Source organism: Brachyistius frenatus, unplaced genomic scaffold, assembly GCF_029030835.1.
Source record: "Brachyistius frenatus isolate BFR_SWC_R1_liver_20210118 unplaced genomic scaffold, ASM2903083v1 Contig_103, whole genome shotgun sequence".
NCBI lineage: Eukaryota > Metazoa > Chordata > Actinopteri > Embiotocidae > Brachyistius > Brachyistius frenatus.
Window position 1 is genome coordinate 68585 of NW_027210702.1, and position 23136 is coordinate 91720.

The following is a 23136-nucleotide window of genomic DNA, read 5'->3' on the forward strand; positions in this document are numbered from 1 at the left end:
GCTTGTGTAACTGTAAATGATAAATGCTCTACATGCTTCCAGGTGGAGTCTCCCATGCATAACGGTGGCGTGAGACATGCGTGTCTTTCAGAAGAAGAAGAAAACCTGGCAGTACTTCGGCGGTAAGGAGGTCAAAGAGAGCAGTTAAATGTGATATATATAATAACATAATAGCACTGAGGCTAATTCTGATAAACTGACAGCTTACTTTGTGTTTTGCTTGTGTGTTTTCCAGCCACGTGATGAATGAGCTGCTGGAGACAGAGCGAGCTTACGTGGAGGAGCTACTGTGTGTGCTGGAGGTGAACGTTGTCACTGACTTATAGTCCGATCTATCTCATTCATTTGGGGTAAAAAGCCAGGACTTTTAAAATGTTGTCGTATTAAACTTCAGGGCTACGCAGCAGAGATGGACAACCCCGCCGTGGCTCACCTCATCCCCAGCAACCTGCACAGCAAGAAGGACATCCTGTTTGGCAACATGTCGGAAATCTACCAGTTTCATAAGAGGTACTTTTTAGTTGATTATTTTGGTCATTGCATGAGAAATATTTCAGTGTGTATCATAATCTGAGCATTTGTGTTGTGTTGTTTGCCTCCAGGACGTTTCTAAAGGAACTGGAAGCGTACACTGACTGCCCAGAACTAGTTGGCCGCTGCTTTTTAGAGAGGGTACGCATTTCCTCCGGCTATTACATAAAGAGGCAATTAAAAAAGCTTTTAAATGAGTGACTTTGATTTTGACAGCCCAAAGATTCATCGCCTTAACAAACTGTTTCCATTAACAACAACTGAACTTGCACTGACTTGTGAATGGCAATTTTCTTTTGCAGATGAAGGACCTGCAGATCTACGAGGCTTACTGCCAGAACAAACCTCGCTCGGAGAGCTTGTGGAGACAGTGCTCCGACTGTGCCTTCTTCCAGGTCGGCCTCATCGCTGTATCCACACCTTTCTATATCACGTGGCTGACGGGAACAATAAATCCTGAGTATCTTAATTTGGTTTATGTTTTGTAAACCAGGAGTGCCAGAAGAAGCTGGAACATAAACTTGGTTTGGACTCCTACCTCCTTAAACCTGTCCAGAGAATCACCAAGTACCAGCTACTGCTTAAAGTGAGCTCTATTCACTGGACCACACATCTATATATAGTCCATCTGTTATGTAAGACGGGGAAGACTGACTGTATCTACACTTCTGTGTGTGTCTCCTGTTTGCAGGAGATGTTGAAGTACAGTAAGGGCTGTGATGGCTGTGAGGACCTACAGGAAGCTCTCTCCTCCATCCTGGGGATCCTGAAGGCTGTGAATGACTCCATGCACCTCATCGCCATCACAGGATATGAGGTCAGAGACACGAAAGACAGACAAGTGCAGTCGCTTAGCTTGTTGGCTTGGCCGTTGACTAATAAATGAATTGACTCAGCAAATATGATGTATGTAAGTGTAGCTGAGAGGATGGTTGAGGCCTGTGTGATGGTACGTAAATATGCATCTGTTTTTTCCCTCTATTTAGGGGAACCTGTCCGAGCTGGGCCGTCTGAAGATGCAGGGCTCCTTCAGCGTGTGGACAGAGCACAAGAAAGGTCACGCCAAGGTCAAGGACTTGGCCAGGTTCAAGCCCATGCAGAGGCACCTGTTCCTGCACGAGAAGGCCCTGATGTTCTGCAAGAGGAGGGAGGAGAACGGGGAGGGCTACGAGAAAGCTCCGTCGTACAGCTTCAAACACTCCCTGAGTGTAAGCTCACATTAGTCACCTTTATACACCATGACGTGCAGTAAAAAATAAAAAAGAAAGAAGAAGATGTGCTTAAGCTCGCTTTCTTCTTCCAGATGAGTGCAGTGGGCATCACTGAGAACGCTAAAGGCGACAACAAGAAGTTTGAGATTTGGTGCAACTCCAGAGAAGAGGTTTTTATAGTTCAGGTAATGTGACGGCTTTTTCTAACCAACACGAGCTGAAGAACAAACGAAGAGAGGAATGATTCTCACTGTTTGTTTCGTCTAGGCTCCGACACCGGAGATTAAAACGACCTGGGTGAACGAGATCCGCAAAGTTCTGACTCAGCAGCTCAAAGCCTGCAGAGGTATTGTGCTTTTTCTTCTTCTGTGTTTTGCACATGGCACCTGTTTGTTTGTTTGTTTGTGTCTGCAGTACACCGTCTGTATGTTTTAGACGCCAGCCAGCAAAAGAGCCCCGACTCCGTTTCCCCGAGTCCCACCAGCAACAACACCTCCGTCTCTCTCAGGTTGGTGTCCTGCGTTTCACGTCGGGGATGTTTACCCGGACTTCGGGACGATAGTTATTTCTCTTCTTCTGGTCTTTTCCAGCCCCTTCCGTAGCAGCGGTCAGAAGAACCAGAAGAAGCAAGAGGAGAAGAAGGCCGAGCCGAGCCCCACCTCTGACGCCACCTCCTCTTCCTCGCCGAAACACAAAGGTGAACGTGTGAATCACGCAGCGTCCTCAAACAGCCACACGTCGTGTTAGTAGATGACGGCTGCGGTTCTATCGATGTCCTGACTCTTCTGAACTCCTCTTCTCCTCATCACCTTCATCTCTCTGATTCTCCTCTCTCTCTTTTTTCTTCATCTCTCTTCTCACGACCGCCCGACTCTTTTTTTTGTTTTTGTTTGTTTGTTATCTTCTCCCTCCCACTGTCTCTCATTTCAAACCATTTGCCTCCAGATGAACCAGTGACCAGTCCGACCACTGACCGCTCATCAGTGGCTAAAAAGCGTTTTACTTTGCAGGGCTTCAGCACTCTGAAGAGTCCCAAAGGTAACTTCAGCTGAGAGTTTTGAACACAAGCAGCTCAGTGTGACTTAAAACCACAAACATAAAGGAGTTCTTATCTTTTAAATCGAGGTCACTGAACCGAGTTAACTGACTGGACTCCTCCTGTACTTATATTAAACTACATTTGAGCATTTGCCAAGTGACCAATAATGAATGACCTCCCCAGTTTAACCTGATTTGAAGCCTAATGGAGTACATGAGATGTTAGATTGAACAATCTGCCTCCTGGTGGTAAAAGTTGGGCGGACTGTGTTAGATTCACCAGACCGTCACGTGAAGGAGTTACTGTCCGGTCCACCTGCTGCCCAAATGCAGTTATATTAAAGGCTAAATATTCATTCAAGCTTCATTATATTTCTGCCTTTTAAGATTCTTTAAAAGTGCTTTAGAAGCAATGATTGAGGTTTAATTACGACTTCAGTGGAGGTCAATCAGTCCTCTTCGCGGTAAACGGCATCAATCTGATGATCAATCTGTATTTCAAACAATAAATCCTGTGTTGTTGTTTTTCTTATTAATGATCACAGACAGGTCAAAGTTAGCTGCACACACACCTGCAATCTGCCGTTTTAATTCTTGCGCCTCTGCACTTGCTTCCTCCCTCACTTTTCTCCTCTTCTTCCTCCCCGTCTTCACCTTCCTCCCGCCCTGAGCGGCCGCAGGCTCGGCTCTGAGCCCCGAGCACAGCTCCAAACGCCACTCGCTCAAGAGTGACCCCACGCCGTCCGGGTTCAAAGGTATACGTCCACGTCCCCCCTGCGGAAGCCATCGTTTACGTTCCCATCCCTCATCATTAGCGTGTGATCCAGTCTCGTATGTCGTCGTTGTGTCGAGTTCACCTGAGTCTCTTTTATAGAAGGATGAAACTGGATATGATGCGAGACATTAATCCACCAATAGGAGCTCCACGTCATGCTGTCACCCTGTACTGTGTTTACATGTGTAGAGAGAGAAATGTGTGCTCATAGAGTATCTGCATGTTCTTAAATGTTGGTTAAATCAGTGATATAAAGGGTTTTATGTCCTTAATGTCACGTTTACTGATGTACACACATTTAGACCAATCAATTGCCTCCAAAAGTTGTATTTTTTTTTTTTGCTTCTCTTAAGCATGCAGATGCTCTGAGACGTATTTTTTTCTCTAAACACCGAAGCTGCCATGTGCACTGCAACTTTTTAACCTTCATCACACAGGTCACTATCATCATAATCAATCATCATCATCATCAGTGAATTACAGGTCTGGGAACTAGTGGAGATGCTCCGTCCATGTTCCACTTAGCAAATGTCTGTGTGAGGACGACTGACGTACTAATGGTTCAAGTGATTTACTAACAACTTTCTACAAATCAGAGTGAAGTAAAGAACAAAACGCTTTAAAATCCACACTGAAAAACCACCTCACCAGCTGTCACCATGACGAGCTGCTTGTCACTGATTGGCCTGGCCGTCTCTCCCCATCCAGAGCCGACTACCCACGTCACTCTGAGCAGAGTCAAGTGGATGAGTACCTCTAGTCTGCTACAGAGCAAGCGGAGAGGTACAGAGCTGCTCTGAGGATCAGCCACAGTGGGTGTTTGCTGTTGTTTGGGGTGCTCGTGATAGATTTTCACCCGAGGTAACGTTTCGCAGAACGTCCGCTTTACACGTCATTTAGCCTTGTATCGAGCCTTATCGTTTTTATCTCGCATTTTAGTGACATATTTGGTTTCAAACTGGCAAATATTAAAAAAATAATAATAATTTGAAGTCTCAATTCGAGGCCAAATGACAACGTTTGTTTCAACGTACCTACTCTCTCCTCTACCCGATTACTATTGGGTGTTTGGGGCTGTTGTGTGGCGTGGAGATTACTGACTTATAATGAATACAGGTGATTCAAATCTATAATCAGAAATCGTTGGTTTCTTTGCGATCTGCCGATTGTCTTCACTGATCTTCTCTGGGGTTTCACGGGAGTTTGTGCCTCTGAGTGTGTTGAAATGGATGAAGTCGTCATGTTTTTGACTGAATATATTTTGTGGTTTTGTCCTCCCTGTTGGAGATTTACTGTACGTTTGACGGTGGCATTCAGTTTGCTCCTGGTAAAAATCAAATCTTACATATTTCCCAACCCGGAGTATAAACATCCATTTTCTATAGTGGTCTTTAACGCATTCTGCATTTTGAAGTCCCATTGAGTGTGAGTCCGAGTGTGTGTGTGATGAACTTCACTGCCCTCATTTATATTTTCTGTAATCCTCTGTGTTACACTTTAAATCTCAAATTCTTCTTGTACTTTCTTTCCTTTCTTCACCCCCACCACCACCACCACCCACCAACACCACCCACCTACAGGCTGGAACAAGGCGTCTCTCTCGGTGGATGCCTCCGAGGAGAACGACTGCTACTCCAGCGGCGAGGACCCCATGAACTCTGACACGGAGGAGGACGTAGGAAAGAAGCTGGTGAGCCTGAATACGAAGTATAAAGTTTCTCATTAGTGTCTGTTTTAATATTTTGCTATATTCAGTTACTACTATTACTTTAGTTAAAGAGCATCAGATGGTCAGCCACAGTGTTGGAATCAACTAAGGAAAATAAATAAGCTTGTGATACCTTCGGTGACACTTCGCCACCCGGCTCCATTTGACCCGATGACCTTCGACCCTTCAGGCTCCAGGCAAATACACTGTGGTAGCAGACTGCGACAAGGCGGGACCTCAGGAGCTGTCTGTCAAGAGCGGAGACATGGTGCAGCTGATCAGAGAAGGAGAGGAGGGACAGTGGTAAAAACAACAACAACAAAAAACATCTTTCTAACTGTGACAAAAAAAAAAATCCTCCATATTAATTTTTTATACCCCAAAAATGATATAATGATAATATATTTATTCGCCATGCCGCATTATTGGGTAAAGTGCCAGTTTGTTTAATGCTGTGCAGGTTTGTGAGGAACCTCCGCAGCAGTAAGGAGGGCTGGGTGGCAGCAGCGAACCTCCTCAGCCTCCTCTCAGAGTCCAAGTCGTCGCAGTCACTCAGCAGCTCAGGTTGGTTTATTCAGATCTGTCACTCAACAAGGCATCACAGCGATGCCGTGTGGGAATAATCATCGTTGTTGGTGTGTTCGCCCTGCAGATGGCAGCGTCTCCGGGAACCTCAGCACTTCCTCCAGCTGCAGCGAGACCTACACCAGCTACTCCGACATCAAACCCTGACCTGAGATCAGCGTGCCGACTCCATGACGCAACCTTTTCCAGGTGGAATCGAAACAGCTGGAGCTGACTGACAGGAGGACACAATCAAAGTGTTTCTTGCACTCAAAAATATCAGCATGTTGAATTTAAGTGTGGATATTTTCACCGTTCATTCCAGTGATAATGAGAATATCAGGGATCAATCATTCCTCAGCAAACCTCCTGTCAGGCCTTCTTTAAAAACAAAAACAAAAAAAATCACAACAAGCTAAATGTCTTCAGTCGATTAACAGGTGTTCAAGCCTGCTGATTATGTAGCATCGAAGTGGACAATATCAAGAATATCTGCACCAAACACGAGCCGCCGGCCTCGTCGAACAACCCCCGCTTCAAGTCCACGACATCACAGCCCGGCGACAGATTCTTGAGCGGGATGTCCGCAGATACTACCGGACAGGTATTTCACACGGTACGTGGGCTTTAGTGCCGGACGCCGATCGCACACTGTGAAAACTAGCAGGTGGCTGCAACGAGAACAAAAAAGAAAAAAGAAAAAGAAAAAGCTTTCAGTGCATCTTGGAGCAAAACTGATTAGGTGGAGTATTTGGGGGCCGTGTTGCTGTACGTCAGAGCCTGCTGAAGCCCTTCAGTGTCTGGCAGGCCAGTGGCTGGTTTCACACTTTCATCCCTACACAAGAATGCTGTATTCTCCCATAAGAGCTCCCTTAAGCCTGATTTCTTTTTGTTTTTTTATGGGATTAACCTAATTAAAGAAACACAGAGGTGAATGTCACCAACAGCGCTACCTGGTGGTCAGATGTCTTGCACTTCTCCAGCTACACAACATGTATGACTCACTCACACAAAAGAGCGGCAGCTTGGACAACTTTTGGACCTCTTCTTATTCTTTTTTGTTTTTTAAGAGGGATTGTATTTTACCCGCCTCTGAACTGCTCTGGATTTACCTCTCAGGAAGCCCAAGACGTTTTGTGGGCAGGCAGGTGTGACCACATACCTGTGTGTGTGTGTGTGTGTGTGTGTGTGTGTGTGTGTGTGTGTGTGTGTGTGTGTGTGTGTGTGTGTGTGTGTGTGTGTGTGCTTCAGAACAAATTCAACATGCTTGTGTTTCAAATCCTTGGTTCAGATTTAGAGAAAAAGGCCCCATTGAGGGATATTTCAGTTCAACCCTGCGTCGGTATGTGGTGACACGGCAATGGGTTCACTTCAAGTCACATAAGCTCCATCAGACGTTTTGCATTTGGCAGCAACAGTTTCATCATCTCCAGCGACAGCCTCCCAAATCTCATTATCCTGCATGTGAGTGCACTTTTGTTTGTTTTTGTGTGTCACTCTTCTCACCTATCTTCGGTCTGCACCGCAGCCACAAAAGCAGCCTTTGTCCTGTCGATCCCCGTTCAAGCACGTGACGTAGCCACTTCTCCGCAAGCCGGACCAACCAGGTCCCAGACCTGCTCGACGTGTTTGCACCTCCAGCCCGAGAGCAATATCTGTTTACTTGACACCAAAAATGTAGCCGAGTAAACATCACAGCCGAGTAACAACAACAACAACAACAACAACAAAAGACAAAAGTCTGACTTTTTTTTTTTTTCTGTGTAAGTTCCTTAGCAGGGGACGGTGAGGGGAAAACACAACCCCTGACAACCAGCTGCTCTTCACACTTCTTTTTCTAAGGATAAACATGTTTTTTTTATATATATATATATATCCCAACATTTCTACCGTCCCCACAAGGCACACTGTAAAACAATTGCTTCCTTTCTCTGTCTCTAATTTTGAACGTGTGACCATTACTAAGCAGGAAAGTGCAAACCAGCTCCACCCTTTTCTGACTTGTAGAAGTTTTGTTGAACTGGGGGACAAGTTTACAGGCCCTGAGATGTCAAAACTGTGGCTGAAAGATGGAGAAATGTATGTTCCACTTGTACAGATGTGTCCTCTCACTGTTGTCCTCACGAGCACGGATATTGTTAAGAGGATCACGGTTTTTGTGAGTCTCTCTTTGTGGCATGTTCTTCACGGCCCTGATTTTTATCCCTCCTGAGCGAGGCGGATATTTTTACCTGACGCTGTTGTATATTTGTGAGAGTTTATTTTCTTGCCCTCTCGCGAAAGCCGACGCGGGCACTGAACGTGTCAGTGTTTTGATCACGATCACACAAACGAATGAGTTATTTGTACTTTCGAGGCCGGAGAGATGAGAAAGGGTTATATTTTTTAGTTTCTGTTTATGCAGCACATTGCAGCAACCACCGTCTTTATTTTCCTATTGTATATCTACTGAGTATGGCGTTTATATACAAATATTATGATGAGAAATACCTGTGTATATTTGTAAATATGTAATTCTGACTTGTATGTAAAATGAAAAGCAGCTTTAATAAAGTCTGAGATGGTTTCCTCTATAAGGTTTTGCCCTTTTTTTTTTTGGTGGGAATTAAAGGTATTTTATTTATTATTTAGTATATTTTTCTAGTTTTATTATTTGCCTTCAGCATAAAAAAAAACCACATGCATGCCTTATCAATATAATTATGTATTTATTTGGGTCCGGAAGTGTAATTTAAACCACGTGGTGTCGATGCCCCAATAGGCTTTATCCAATTTAGACTGCCGTGATTCGGCTCGGGGTGCGTTCCAATAAGCACTCCGTCCGACCTTTACTTTCTTTTCTCATTTATTTTAAAGTCTAGCTGGTGAGAAACGTAAATTAAACACCACCAGAGTTGTATTAGATGTAAGTCTGGTGACCTACGTTGCACTAGTGCTTAGTTTAGCTCTTGTAATGCGGTAACGTTTGAGGAAAGGCAGCACGAAGGGCTTGACGTAAGAGGATGTGAACGAGATCCAGCCGCGGCTGGAAAGATACAGATTTGTCAAGTTGGCAAGCGTTTAGCCGGAAGTGACGCGCTTTGCTCATAAATATATATATATATTTTTTTTTAAAAGCCTGCGTGAGAGCGTGAAAATAGAGAAATCCAGATGTAAACCGGTAAACGCAGCTGCATTTCGATTACAGTCGCAGCTATTCCTTCCTCTTTTGTTCTCCCGTCATTTTAAGCCGACGAGAAAGTCAGTTGGGTTTTTACTTTGAAAGTCTCCGCCGGAAGTTATTTAACCGTCGTCGCGCTGCGCTTCGCAGAACACTTGGAAAGCGACCAGATGGGATTCTGCACTGACTTCTCAACAGATTCTTCACATTTTAAACTCCGTCGCGCACTTTATCACTTTATTAGCCGCTAAACAAACGAGCTCCGGCGCGGACAGCAGACGGGTGCCGGGGAGGCTCAGCTGCGCTGTGATCCGGGACGGAGAGGACATTTAAAGACCCCCCGAGCAAACATCTCCCCCCCGTAAGTATCGTTCCTACCCTTGTGTGATGGTGACACACGGGAGCTCGCGCACGTCTTTTTTTTTTATTTAATTAATTTATTATTAATTTTTTTTTAATGATGTAGTAGTTGTTGCTCAAAAGATGCAGATAACTGGGGCTCGCTTTAAAAAAAAAAAATTAAAAAAAATTAAAATCTGTCAAACAAAAAAAAAAAAAAGGGAGTTTGGCCGCAGGCGCGAGGGGTGTCGCCTTAAATCACGTTGTGTGACTGTTGAGCGGCCTTACGGGCTGTTTACTGACGAGCTCCGCTTTCAGCTCGTCTTCCTCCAAACGCCATCCTTCGTGGGAGCTTTAAATCTTCAGCAGCACGTTTACAGTACGTGTATATTTGTTTTTTGTGTGTGTGTGTTTTGTTTTTTTCGCTTTTCCCCCCTACCTCCTACGTTACTTTAGCGTCAGGCCCGACCCAATGAAAACAATCCAGCTTCCGGTAAGGACTTTCAAAACAAAACCGTTCCAACTCCCATCGCGTAAAAAAAAAAAAAAAGTTTATAATTATCAAGCAAAACATGCTCAAGTTGCTCTGATCGCAGCTTTTCAAACGAAAGGGTTTATGAGTTTAAAATTGGCTTTTGAAACGTGTGGATGCACAAAAAAAAAGTGATTTAAAAATGTGATCTTTGGTTTTTTTGGGGGGGAAATTGCAGTATTTATTTGTTTTCACCATTTTGGAAACTAGTGACTTGAGACAGGTTTATTTTTTTAATAAAAAATAACAGCGTTGCAACGATTCGATTTTCTGAATTCAACCACTTAAACCAGAATATTTGCTGGTTCCTTTAACAGCTTGACTGTTAATACAGTGCAATGTATATGTTTTTTAAAATACTGATACTGGTAAATGTGTAATTATAGCTTTTAGAGGGAGATTATACAGTTGAGAATACTTAAAGCCTGTTGTCTTATTCCTATTTTGTTATTTCCGTGTCTTATGTTGTGTTGGAAACTTTCCCAAGTCGCTAAAATAAATTTGAGAGGAAACTTAATAGGAAACTATTCATACATACTTTTTGATATGTAAACTATAGTGACTCTACAATTATCAGGTTATATTGCAAAATCTTTGTGGTCAAAAACCACACAGACTGACTTGTCTGTGCTTTTATTTTGAAGCTAAAATGCCATTACATCCTGTGTTCCTGTGGTTGCCTGTACTTGCCTTGACACACAACACAGACAGACCAGACTCAGTGGGCTTTCATATCCTGGCAGGATGGGCCTGTCTGACACTGGATCACAATATTAACCCCCACTGACCCAAAGCATCTATTTTATTACCTTCCAGTAGTGATATCCTGTTGGGGATGTTTAATATCTGACTTTTATTATCGATTTTTGTTGTTGTTGACATTTCTAAGTTCTTCAAAATCCTCCAGCTCCTTGATTCACTGTATTTGTTTGTGATGCTTTCCTCTTTATTTTGCTTTCAGACAGCATCCTTCAGTCGGCTCGTACCAACAGTAAAGATTAATCCTCCTCGTTGTGCATCATCAATAGCTGCCTCTGCATTCCTGACAGTCACTGAAGAAGAATCGCTGCAAAATTGTAAGCAGCCATCTTCCTTCTTTACTGAAAAGGATTCTTTAAATGTTTTCATGCCATCTCAACTTCCGTGAAACACATTCGGGAAGAATTCCTAAATTGCTCTGAAAAGCTTTCAGCGGCGTGCGCGGCCTTTAAATCTCTAAAATGAATCAGGCCTTTTTCTTTTTTTTTCCGTTTGATGTTCCCACCTTGAATTAAAGTGTAACCTGAGGCTCGTTATCAGATGCAAAATGCAGCTTATTAAAATGACTTCTTTGTGAAGAGATTTCCCTGCAGCCTCGTGCTAAAGTTTAAAACTGTGACTCCACATCCTGATTGGACTCTTGTTCCTACAACTCAGAAGCAGCTTGTCTTCACTACTACTGCTGACTGGCTTGTTGATGTGACAGACTACTCCCTTAACTATCCTGCATCGCTGCAATGTCATTGATTAGTCATCGGAGCCGCCCACCAACGTGCTGTTTGCTCCCGTCAACAGAGCACGTTGCTGTAATGTGGGAAGATCGGAGCACGAAATCAAGGTGATTAGACGGTGAATAAAAAAACAACAACAAAAACATTATTCTAGCCACAATCAGCGTGTGACATTAGTTTTGTTGAAAGACGTTTTTATATCAGCCAACATATAAGCCGTTTCCGGTCTATTTGTATATTTGCCAGTATATCGATCAATTCACAGACATATTATAGACAAATAATTAAGTAATCGTCCTGAATTTTTCTTCAACATATTGCTGATATGATCATTAATTCTGTAAACTGTATTAAATATTATACAATAACAAGAATGATATCGATTGATTAATCCTTGCAGTCACAGGATATTTGATTTAATTGTTAAAACAAAGCAGGAATTAATTGAAGGCATATTTTCACAAGGAGAAATTTAAACTGCTCGAAATATTGATAATATCCAACTCGAGGTTTATTTACACCGAAATCTGGCTAAACAGTGAAATTATGCTTCATAATCTTATTGAAATGCCTCCGAGTCATTTCTGTCACCGTGGTAACCTGTGGCTTTCCTCCATATAGCTTCGTTCAAAGCTCATTTAGTCCCTCAAGATCACAGCTGAGGAAGAATTGATATTTGGGGTATAACCTCTGCGGGTGGATTAGCGGAGTGTTCAAACCACCACATTAATCCCATTACATCACATTTAGCCACTTTCATAAGGCTGCGAGTACAAAACGAAGGCTTCCCGGTAACCGGCTGCTTCAGATCGCCAGCACTCAAAAGACGTTTTATTACGTGATTACAATGAACATTCAGTTGCAGCTGCAGCAGACTGGAAATCTCAAACTCTCCGACTCCTAACGGCCCAACCTGCAACATGATAAGATTTAAAGAAAAGAAGCAGGGACGCTTGTGCAAGGCCGGGTCCTCGCCTTTCATAAATACTTCCTCTCTGCTGTTGCTGTTTATCCTCCAACAAATGTTGACTGGGCGGAAGTTGTGTCATCGTGACGTAATGTCAGAATAAAGGGAAACAGAAGGAGCCTTTATTGTCTCCTCCCCTGCTTTACAGCTTGGCCTTAAAATTACAGTTGAATAGGTTTAAGTATTTGATTTATAGAAGATATTTTTGACCACAATTGCAATAAAACAAACATATTTAAGGGCCTTTTTCTCTCTTGGCTTCTTGAGATGTTTTTTTTAGGGGACTCAGAAGCTTGTTGACAACGTGTTTGGCCTTTTCCGAATGTTATGAAGCATGTGATTTCATTTGTTACATCAGTCGGCATCAAAAGAAAACCAACTGGCTCGATCGGAGGACAATTAAAACCTTTAAACTCTCAACACAACGTCTGAACACTGCGAGTGAAAACGCTCCTCTGAGATTTCTCCTTCGTCAGGTGAAAACCTTGTGATCCCAGTGGCAGCGTGGCCAAAACTTTGGTTTGCTGCGTCCGGCTCGTCACTGACCGTCCCTCGTGTTCCCTGCATGCTGTCGCCGTGTCTCACAGGTCCCGACGCGGCGCCAGCGCGGTGCGTGTTTGTGTGCGTGAGCGTCAGACATGCCGCTGTTCGGTAAATCGCACAAGAGTCCGGCGGACATCGTCAGGACCCTGAAGGAGAACCTGGCCATCCTGGTCAAACAGGACAAGAAGACAGACAAGGTAAGGGCCGGACGGCGTCTCCCTCCGGGAGCGTCCCGAGGGGGACAGACCGGCCCGGTCGTCTCCCGACACGTCGCCGTCAACACGCAAACACGCGCCAAGTTCAGCCTCAACTCAAACACACACCGACGCCCGTCTATTAACATTTCATTCCTCCGTAGTGTTTCCTCTCCACGTCCTTCTCGCCTCACTCTCCCTCTCCGTCCCGCAGGCGTCCGAGGAGGTGTCCAAGTGCCTGGTGTCCATGAAGGAGATTCTGTACGGGAGCAACGACAAGGAGCCCCACACGGAGACGGTGGCCCAGCTGGCCCAGGAGCTGTACAACAGCGGGCTGCTCATATCGCTGGTGGAAAACCTGCAGGTCATAGACTTCGAGGTACGCAGGAAAAGAAAAGAAAAGAAAAGAAAAGAAAAGGATCCTGGCAGCGGAAAATGAGCCGAGCGTGGCATTAAAGTGTGTGTGTGTGTGTGTGTGTGTGTGTGTGTGTGTGTGTGTGTGTGCAGGGGAAGAAGGACGTGTGTCAGATCTTCAACAACATCCTGAGGAGGCAGATCGGGACGAGAAGCCCCACCGTGGAGTACTTCTGCTCCCACCAAGAGGTCCTCTTCATACTGCTGAAAGGGTGAGCCGAGCGCACGGCACACGTCCCGTACTCGTGTGCGATGGCGGATGACGCAATACCGTCTCTCTCGTCCCGTCGCTTCAAGGTACGAGACGGCGCAGGTGGCGCTGAACTGCGGCATCATGCTGAGGGAGTGCATCCGCCACGAGCCGCTCGCCAAGGTGGTGCTTCACTCCGACGACTTCCAGAGCTTCTTCAACTACGTGGAGATGTCCACCTTCGACATCGCCTCCGACGCCTTCGCCACCTTCAAGGTAACGCGCGCCACGAAATACCAGAGCTGTACATTTCCTGTCGCACAGAACAGAGAAGCATCTGTTCGGCTCCGTCGCCTGATCTCTCCGTGTTCGCCGGCAGGATCTTCTGACGAGACACAAAGTGCTGGTGGCCGAATACCTCGAACAGAACTACGACGCCGTGAGTGATTCCACTTACAAAACACTTTGGCACCACGCTAGCTCTTCCCCAGAGAAGATCAGAGTGGGGAAAGAGGTTGGAAAGAGGGCCGACGGGTGGGAAGGAAAAAAAAAAAATCAAAACAATGACAGATTTCCAGGAAAACTGAGTCGGTAGAAAGCCGTCTCGATGTCACAACATCTCCGGGTACAAAGCTCGGCTCTGTGCCGTGATGGGTTCGGTGGAGTCGATGTGACCCAGGAGGAGGCTCGAGCAGCAACACCTCACTTCATTAGATTTAAGGGGGGGGGGGGGGGGTATGTGAAATAAAGTCATGTAATAATTGTGCATAACCCTACATAGTTCGAGGACTTCTGTCTGTTTAACCCCACAGGTTAAAGGAGAAAGTTGCTCTCATTGTTTAACAGACACTTGATATTATTAAAGCTCGGAGGAAGTTAAAAAAAAAGGTTCCTCTTTCTTTTATAAGTTCAACTTGAGCAAAGTTTGGACACATAAAACTACCAATCTGATCTGAGACGATTAATAATGTGTAGTAAGTGTTTGTTGTGTCACGGCAGGTGTTCGTAGACTACGAGAAGCTGCTGCACTCTGAGAACTACGTCACCAAGCGGCAGTCTCTAAAGGTTTGGCTCCGACTCCGATATTAATTTACACAGGTGCTAAAAAACAAAAACAAAAACAACCTGATATCTAATTTATTGATCTCCCGTTCAGCTTCTGGGCGAGCTGTTGTTGGACAGACATAACTTCACGGTGATGACGCGCTACATCAGCAAGCCGGAGAATCTCAAGCTGATGATGAATCTGCTACGAGACAAGAGTCCCAACATCCAGTTCGAGGCCTTCCACGTCTTCAAGGTAAACACGGCGTTTAGTGAATCCACAGACGACGTGTCAGACGGACCGCAAACCGAATAAAAGCCACTGTAGAAGATAGAAAATCCGGTTTTCCCTTCACGTCTTAAACACCCGAGCGTGAGCCAACCGTCTGTTTCCGTCTCCAGGTGTTCGTAGCGAACCCCAACAAGACGCAGCCCATCGTCGACATCCTGCTCAAGAACCAGACCAAACTCATCGACTTCCTGAGCAACTTCCAGAAGGACCGCACGGACGACGAGCAGTTCAACGACGAGAAGACCTACCTAATCAAACAGATCAGGGATCTGAAGAAGCCGGCCTCCTAGAGAAGCAGCAGTTCCTCCACCCCGACTTTTTATCAATAGGAAGACATAGAAAAAAAACAACAACCACATTAACAATAATGCTTATTCTATTTAAAAGAAATCTTCAAGACATTATTTGTCCTTTTTTTTTTTTTCCCTTTTCTTTGTCGGTTCATTAAAACTTGTGCAGGAGTAGTTCTTACATCACTGATCTTTTCTTTTGTAAATTTCTTTCCATCTGTAGCGTGTAGTGCCACAACAACAACAACAACAACAACAGTGTTGGAGGCTGCTGATTTGCTTTGAACCAGTGGTTAAAAGCCTAAATGGTTTTTTTTTTTCTTTTTTTTTTTTTCCATTTGCTGTGTTAGCCACTGCTTAAACTGTTTAAATGAAGTTGCTGCAAATCTGAAAAATAATGAAGATTTTCTGGGTTTTTTTGAAGGTGGGGGGAGGGGGAGGAGGGGGGATTGTGAAACACGTTCTCAGTCGTTGCTAAAAGCTTTGCTGGCCAAACGGCGGTTCTGGTAGCCAAACGTCTCCGTCGATGATCGTTTCCTCTCCGGTCAGGCTGAATTCAATCTGAAACGCCAGCGTCGCCGCGCAGCTTCACGTCAAAGTCTCGTCTTCCCCCGCTTCTCCTCACAAAGTTGGCATCGGCTAATTGGTAACGCGACTAAGCGGTTCAACGCGGGAAAGGTCGAGCGTCCACGTGTGCCATTTTCAGCAACTCGATAAGCTTCAGCGAGACGCAGATCTGGTTTCAGTCACCGTTGACCAAAAATTGCCAAAATAGTACCCATAGTGAAGAATCGACAAATATGAAGGGCCTTTTCTTTTTCATTTAGTCGTGACGTTTGGGCTGCGATCGGTACATTTAGCTTCAATCATTGTGATCACTGGTTCTCTTTGCTGGTGGCTAATAGCACTTTCTGTATGATAACAAAACAAATACAATGATGATTCAAACCTTTTTCTTTTTTCTTTTTTTTTTTTTTTAAAGCCGATCACTGTTTTCACACTGCTTGGTGGTGTTTTAAAAAAACAACAACAACAACAAAAAAATCTCTATATATAGTTTCATCTCTTGTCATGTACAGTTTGTGGTTTGTGAGTGAGGAACATTAACGGAGGGCACCGGGCCGTAAAGACGGCTGTTTGTTTGTTTCACTCCTTTTTCTTTCTGTACTGTAAACAAGTGTTTTGCTCTGATGTTGGTGTTAGAAAGGAAACCGTCGAAGATTCAGAGGTGCCTTTTTTTTTCTGCTGTGTTTTACCTTCTTTACACTTTCTTTTTATTTTTTTTTGTATTTCCAGTATCTTTTTAGGGGGAGCTTAATTATTATGTTGATGAAAATATGCTCTGGATAGAACATATTTGTCGTGATTAAGCTGTGAACCTCTCAACTCACTATATTTGAGTTACGCTGTCATTTGAAACCTTTTAAACTTTTCACGGCTGATCGGTTGCCGTTGCAAGAGTTGCAAACTGTGTCGGCTGCAAACTTGACGGGAAACTTGTCGCGGAGGCCAAAGTTGACCTGGAACAGGAATCGATGGCGAAATTTAACTGTGAATAATCAACGAGGATATAAAGCGTCGGTTTTTTTTGTTTTGTTTTTTCCCACTTATTAAATATGACCAAGTCTCCATTTTTCTAAAAAAAAAAAAAAAAAAAAAGACATTAAGAATAAAGTTGATAAAATTCAGAATTTATTTTCCAATCAATATTTGACGGACGTCCCCGAAGCTTTCAGCTTCCATGAGAGTTTAAAATCGAGTCGTGATTCGATGTCTCTTTAACCTTCGTACTCTAAAAAGTAAACTTCTGGGTTGAGGTCACATTTAAATCCAGGGAATCTAAACAGAAATAAAAAAGCAGTAGTGAGGGAAGTAAAGTGACGGCAACGGTCACAAAATGTGAATTCTGCTTTTCATCTGGCGTAAAAGAATAATGGGAAAAACTAGTTCTCCATGCTTTGTCATTTAGGTGAAAAATAACAACAATACCAGCTCTTCTGGATGCTACAAGCTGTGCCAGTATTATACTGTATCATAATAAAACATGAGATCACATGCAGGCCAACCAGCTTCACATCAGATTTGTCACTTGAGCCAAACTCTGATTCATCTTTTGTTTTTATAACTAAAACAACGAGCAACTTTGGCCCTAAAAAACAAACAGCCCTCGACATCATGTTCCCGGCGTCCTCTCTGAAGGCAGCCACCTTTTTTTCCCACATCGATGCTATTGTACCACGTTCACTACAAATAAAGGATGGGAATGCTGGCTTTGTGCGTGTGCTCATTTTCTCACGTGTTTGATCATTTTACTGAGCAACCATTATATTTTCTAACAACTTTCTTTTCATTTCTTTTTTTTTTTTTTACTCCCTCTCAACACTTTTTTTCTGGATCAGTAGCTCCACAGTTCGGTTTAACTTGTTCTTGTACCGAGAGTACGACAAACAAGGCAAGCGGGCGAATATTAAAGCTGGAAGTGAACAATCAACACTGTGGATAAATCAATCAAAACAATGACACCAAAGTGATGCTGTGTAATAAATGATGTCCCATTTTATCAAACACCTGTTTATCACGGCGGTTATTATCAAAATGATGAACTGAGCACATTTCACTTCTGCCCACATTGGATTTAAAACAACGTAATTGGAACGAACAGTAATTCCTGTAGCTTGAAAGACGCGTCTTTCAAATGTTCTCACAGCAACGGCCTTCAAAATAAAAGCGTATGACAAGCTCCGTTATGTCAATAAAATCTGTAATTCTTTTATTCTTTGTGTCTGCCAGGAGAACGAGAGCTACACCCACCAGAACCCCACAAACCCAGTTTGTTTGCCTTTAAATCCAACTATTCCCCACTTTTATGAAAAATCAACACAATATAACATATTATTTTTGTGGCGTCCTTATTTAAATTCTCCACTTTGCCCGTGTTTGCTTTACCTCTTTTATCTCTGATGCTTGCGTCTGTCTGTCCAGCTGTCCTTTCTTAGTGGTATCCCTTTGAGGTCAGTGTGTTGTATCACTTTCCGTTTGTTTTCATCTCGCCAACCTACTTTATGATTGAACTTGTAAAGGAAAAATTTGAAGTGGCACAGATTTAATATTCAGGAGGGAAGCTGCATTCAAACACGCGTAAAATATAAAATCTGTGACACATCGAGGGGTAAAATCATGTTTCTGTGGATTGTTTTTTTTTGGTGTATGGATTTGTCCATTTGTCCGTCCGTCCGTCGACGGCCAGTGTTCAGCTAACAGTCGGTGATTCGAGGGACCTGTCGGTGCACAGCTTCTTGCTGCTGTGGCTCTCGTGCTCAGTCATCCTGTTGTGCTTCCCAACGCAACCATCTGGAGAAAAAAACAACAACAACACACAGCTGTTAAAGTTCTGGCAGAATTAGACCCAGATTCATGAAGTAAGGAGGAGGAGAGGAGGAGCTGCGACTTACTGTGGAGGTGAGGAGACGGCGCGGAGGACACCGAAGGGCTCTGTTGCCACTGTGAGGACAGAAAAATGTCTTCAAGGTGGGGGACATGTTAAAAGTCTTATCGGCTCTCTTCAAAATCACCAGCAGCAAGACATCTAAAAGCTGCTGAGTCAAAGACTTTCTTATGTAACGGAATACATTTACATACATCTTCCTTCTCAACAGGGTCTCACACTCCAGTGTATAAATCATGACTGTAGAAATCCACCTTAGTTTGACACCTTCAGACGGCCTCAAAACAGAAAACCCTGAACAACAATATCAAAGAAGAATATTTACAGTTTCATTGAACTGTTTTGATTTTGTTCTCTTCGTGTACTCACGATGAACTTGCTGATGTCCTTCAGGCTGCCGAATCTCAGGTAGGAAATGTCTCCCTTGTCTTTGTCCCTGTCCTGGTCGGAGGTGTAGATGTGTGTGATGCCGGCTCCTCTGATCAGAGGGACGCACTCGTCACACGGACATTTCGTGACGAACAACATGGTGGGCTCCTCCGCTTTGATGTCTTTCGTCCTAAAAACAGTAGAGAGAGAAAAACAACAACAACAACAACAAAAGGAAAGACGTGTGAAACACTGCGTGGATTGAGATGAGGGTTGATTATGAGATGTCTCCACGTGCTGCGGTCTGACCTGAAGGTGAGGGCGTTCTGCTCCGCGTGGACGATGTAGCGGTACTTGCGTCTCTGGCGGTCCTCCTGCTTGTTGTCCATGTGCGGGTACTCTGCATACTGGGAGCCTGCCGGGTAAGCGTTGTACCCACAACCCACCAGGGACAGACACCATGTTCCATTACAGCCAGCCTGAGACGAGAGAGCAGTTCAGAACCTGTCGACCGTCGTTACGTCACGTGTGGAGAATCAGCGCCACCGGCTGTTTAACTTCTGGTATTTGACCCGGCTGCGTTTCGATGAGCATCTACGAACATTAACATCACGGATTCAGCTGCAAAGCCGAACAACAGCCAGTTAAAGGCCCCTCTGACGTGTAATATTTAACCAATTAACTCATATTTAATATATAACTCTTGGACAGAACGGGAAGCAGTGAAACTTTACTTTTCCAAAATGTTTTCTGTGCAGATTCTGTGTTCTGCTTTAAAGGATAAACATTTTTTCGCGTTACCACGTTCCCTAGCAACCACAAGATGCAAAGAGTTGAGGTTATCGTATTGCCTCCCACCCGTGACGAAGGTGTTAGCGTCGATTACAATGATCTGTCAGAACATTTGTATGATTGGAAGCAGGCTGAATGGATTTGTCACAAACTCTTAGCTTGAAACGGCACACCGTGTCCGCCCACACTGGAAACATCAATGCGTTAACAACAATAACCATAAATGGATTTGATTTAATCCCATTTTAAGCAGAACCTCCACCTGTATGAGGCTGATATTATTGATTTTTGTACATTTTATCCCTCTGTGGCGCCCATACAAGGACTCACATCCTGCCTGAGCACAGAAATAACGACAATTCCTTCTGGAATAAAAAGCGAAAGGAAGACAGACGAGCTCACCAACTGTCCTTTGGCCCAGATTACAGCGCCGACGCCCACTTTAGGGTCCTCTGGAAGGAAAATGACAGTTTTGAGACAAATGGCGAACTCAGACAGACACACTGCTTAAGGTGAGTGTGACCTTGAAGCCTGAGTCAGGCATCTGCTCCCTTGACCCTTTAAAGACGTGAGAGCACAGAAATCTAACGGCGACGTCGGTTATCTGTCGAACATCCTTCCACTGGCTACGTGTGTGACACGTCCCCCGACAGCCTTGTGAAGTGCAAACAGTAAAACCCAAGCAGACCTGTTCTGAAGGCCAGCAGCCGGGCCTGGTTGATGCAGTGCCAGGCCACTTCCTGGGGCACCTCCTCCTGACCAGGAGGCGGCGACGGCGGCGACAACTGCTCCCTGAGAGGCGCAAACAACGCAAGAAATAATAAATAAACAAGAACTGTGGATGGTGAGCGCGTGAAGACGCCCGCTTGTAAATAAGAAAAGATGGAGTGGTTTTTTTTAACCTGTGGAAGCCGTAGCGTTGCTGTGGCAACCCAGCAGCCACGGCAGCGAGAAGCTGCACCAGCTCCATCATGTTGTGTCTCAGGTTGGAGAAGTAGGGCTCCACGCTGAAGTTCTCCAGGCCCATTTGGGTCAAAATCTTCTGGTGCTGCTGAGACGTAGCAACCAGGAACTGTTGGGAGAAATCCTTCAGGTGTCGTGTGCGCTCTCTGGAAAGCAAGACGAATTTCTCTGGTTTGAAAACGACGCGGCTCATCTTTATAAAATAAAACCGTCCCTTTTAAAACTCCTATTTTTTTTTTCATCCAGCAGTTTACAACGACTTCGATTTCTCCAGAATGTCTCACAAATATAACAAACAACTGAACGTAACTTCTTAAAGTGTTGTCGCTGCTGCTGCAGCAGCCACACGAGGTCTTGAGAGCCGGCTACCTGTCGAACAGCTCCTCCGTGTCCAGATCGGGGTCATCGCCCGCCATCCTCTCCATGAAATCACAACATCTGGACGACTCGTCCACAAACTGCAGCAGGCCGAGCGGCAGCGACTGCAGCAGCACGCGGATGGGAGGACGACTGTTGGACTTCAGCATCTCCGTCGCCACGGCGTCCAGCGCAGCTTCCTCTGTGACGGAGTGAGGTGGGTCGTGGGAGTTCGAACGGTTTGTGGAGGTGCGTTTCAGCATGCTGATCTCGGGGTCTCCGGGCCAGAAGGAGATCTGACTGACTCCAGCTGGGGAAGACCAAAGAGCATCGTCGTTCCTAATGAAGGTCACTGTGATCATGTTGTTTACAACAGTACGGCAACACCTGCACAGCAAGCTCGATTACCATATTTAACTATGGCCACAATAAAAAAAAACAATATATCAGCTGGGTGTTAAATTATCAGATGTCATTGAGTTTGTTTGGCTCCTTCCCTCCTTCCCTCCCTCCTCACCGTTGATGATCATCTTGAGGCAGGTAGCGCACGGCCTCCTGGAGAAGTACAGCTGACAGTCAGCCAGGCGGGAACCATGTTGAATAATAGCTTCCTGTCCTGCGTGGAGCTCAGCCCCTGAACAGTGGAGTCCCAACACTTTACCTCCCCGCACCACCACCAGTCCCACACGACGGACCTGAAACACAGACCGCTGTCACTTCACAACGTAGACTCGTTTTATTCTAAGACAAAGAGGCATTATTTATACTGACCTGATGATCCTCATCTTCCTCGGGTGTCTCCTGAGGGAACAACTCCATCCACAAACTCAACAAGGTGAACAGGTTTGCCTTTGATAACCTGTGGCCGTGACCTGGAGCAGAGACCACAAAAAAAACAACATGAGCTCAGAGTTCGGTGGACTAAACGCTCCTCCAGACTCCTTGGCCTGCTTCCACCTCTTAATACTGCAGTACAATTCAATTAGAGCAGCAGAAGCAGGCTCTATTAAATCGATCCCATTATTCTGGAGAACCGGTCCTACCTTTTCACTATGACCATACTGTGTTTTTTTACCCCTAAATATGTGATCAAAACCTGCGTTTGGTAAAAACCACTATAGAAGCAAACTATTCAATGGCAGTTGTTGGAGGTGACAGCTGGTCTTCTGCACCGAGGATGGATGGTATCCACAATAGTAATGTCAACCTCCCTCTGCTGTACTTTTCTGGTCTGTGACGTCCTCGGTACCTCAGATGTAAACATGTTCCGGACGGATTACATCATTTGCAAAATAACCAAATACGTCACGCTGGGTTCCCTTTGATAAATCCGTTTTAAAGCCTGACAGAGACCCGTGTACTGTGGCCGCAGGACGTCAACTCACCTTGTATTCTGCTGTCAGACTGGGAGCTGCTGTCCCGCGTCCTCCGGGTCGGACCGGACCGGCCCGGTTCGGCTCGGTTCCTCGACTCGCTCGCTTCCATTCAGTCCGCCAGCTGGCGAGGACAAACGTCTCCGTCCTGAAAGTTGAAATGGCAAGATGAAAGAGTTCCACCGGTGTTAATGTAAACGGGCTTTTACAGTTTTCAGGGTTGACAGCTGGTCATAAACAGTTTCCGGTCAAATACTTTCAAAATAAAAGCATTAAAAGCAAAAAAAAGAGGAACGAATTCAATGGTGGGGAAAAAAACACAACTAAAAGCTTCACTTAATGTCAAGGTAACCTGTTTAACACCAGTGACATGAAATACTTTGATATTTTCTTCTTAAGACACATTTATTACTTCTACTTAACTCCAAACTACACAGACTGAGTTAGCATAGTTTAGCACTTAGCTTCAGCAAACACATTTCTCCCAAAACAGTTCTTATTAAAACCGTGCACAGCTAAACATACACTTACCTAAATTAAACTTGACTTCTTTAC

The 23136-nt window shown here is 44.6% G+C and overlaps 3 protein-coding genes across 4 annotated transcripts in view; 2 read left to right on the forward strand and 1 right to left on the reverse strand.

The window, feature by feature from the left end:
* Positions 1-7072, forward strand: part of mcf2la (mcf.2 cell line derived transforming sequence-like a) — a 35204-nt gene extending 28132 nt beyond the window's left edge. Inside the window, exons 15-33 of one of the 2 annotated variants that reach the window (XM_069711867.1) lie at positions 43-122; positions 236-302; positions 395-510; positions 603-672; positions 834-926; positions 1025-1117; positions 1223-1348; positions 1518-1739; positions 1835-1927; positions 2010-2088; positions 2178-2250; positions 2333-2439; positions 2688-2780; positions 3461-3535; positions 4264-4338; positions 5136-5245; positions 5454-5566; positions 5724-5827; positions 5916-7072. In XM_069711867.1, the coding sequence (XP_069567968.1) occupies positions 43-122; positions 236-302; positions 395-510; positions 603-672; positions 834-926; positions 1025-1117; positions 1223-1348; positions 1518-1739; positions 1835-1927; positions 2010-2088; positions 2178-2250; positions 2333-2439; positions 2688-2780; positions 3461-3535; positions 4264-4338; positions 5136-5245; positions 5454-5566; positions 5724-5827; positions 5916-5995 (1869 nt within the window). In that variant the 3' untranslated portion in view covers positions 5996-7072. The remainder of the gene's footprint in view (positions 1-42; positions 123-235; positions 303-394; positions 511-602; positions 673-833; positions 927-1024; positions 1118-1222; positions 1349-1517; positions 1740-1834; positions 1928-2009; positions 2089-2177; positions 2251-2332; positions 2440-2687; positions 2781-3460; positions 3536-4263; positions 4339-5135; positions 5246-5453; positions 5567-5723; positions 5828-5915) is intronic. The other variant, XM_069711866.1, reaches the window with a different exon arrangement.
* A 2050-nt stretch (positions 7073-9122) lies between these two features.
* On the forward strand, positions 9123-17551 carry cab39l (calcium binding protein 39-like). The gene is made up of 10 exons (XM_069711901.1): positions 9123-9705; positions 10820-10934; positions 12903-13055; positions 13267-13431; positions 13560-13678; positions 13764-13932; positions 14036-14095; positions 14656-14721; positions 14813-14956; positions 15103-17551. Exons 3-10 carry the CDS (start codon positions 12954-12956, stop codon positions 15280-15282), a joined length of 1005 nt encoding a protein of 334 aa, XP_069568002.1. The 5' UTR covers positions 9123-9705; positions 10820-10934; positions 12903-12953; the 3' UTR covers positions 15283-17551.
* An 817-nt stretch (positions 17552-18368) lies between these two features.
* cdadc1 (cytidine and dCMP deaminase domain containing 1) lies at positions 18369-22793 on the reverse strand. The gene is made up of 11 exons (XM_069711900.1): positions 22594-22793; positions 21980-22080; positions 21726-21903; positions 21221-21518; positions 20791-20997; positions 20577-20680; positions 20291-20340; positions 19406-19575; positions 19097-19286; positions 18735-18783; positions 18369-18633 (listed from the first exon to the last, which is right to left on the reverse strand). Exons 1-11 carry the CDS (start codon positions 22691-22693, stop codon positions 18533-18535), a joined length of 1548 nt encoding a protein of 515 aa, XP_069568001.1. The 5' UTR covers positions 22694-22793; the 3' UTR covers positions 18369-18532.
* Positions 22794-23136: the final 343 nt, after the last annotated feature.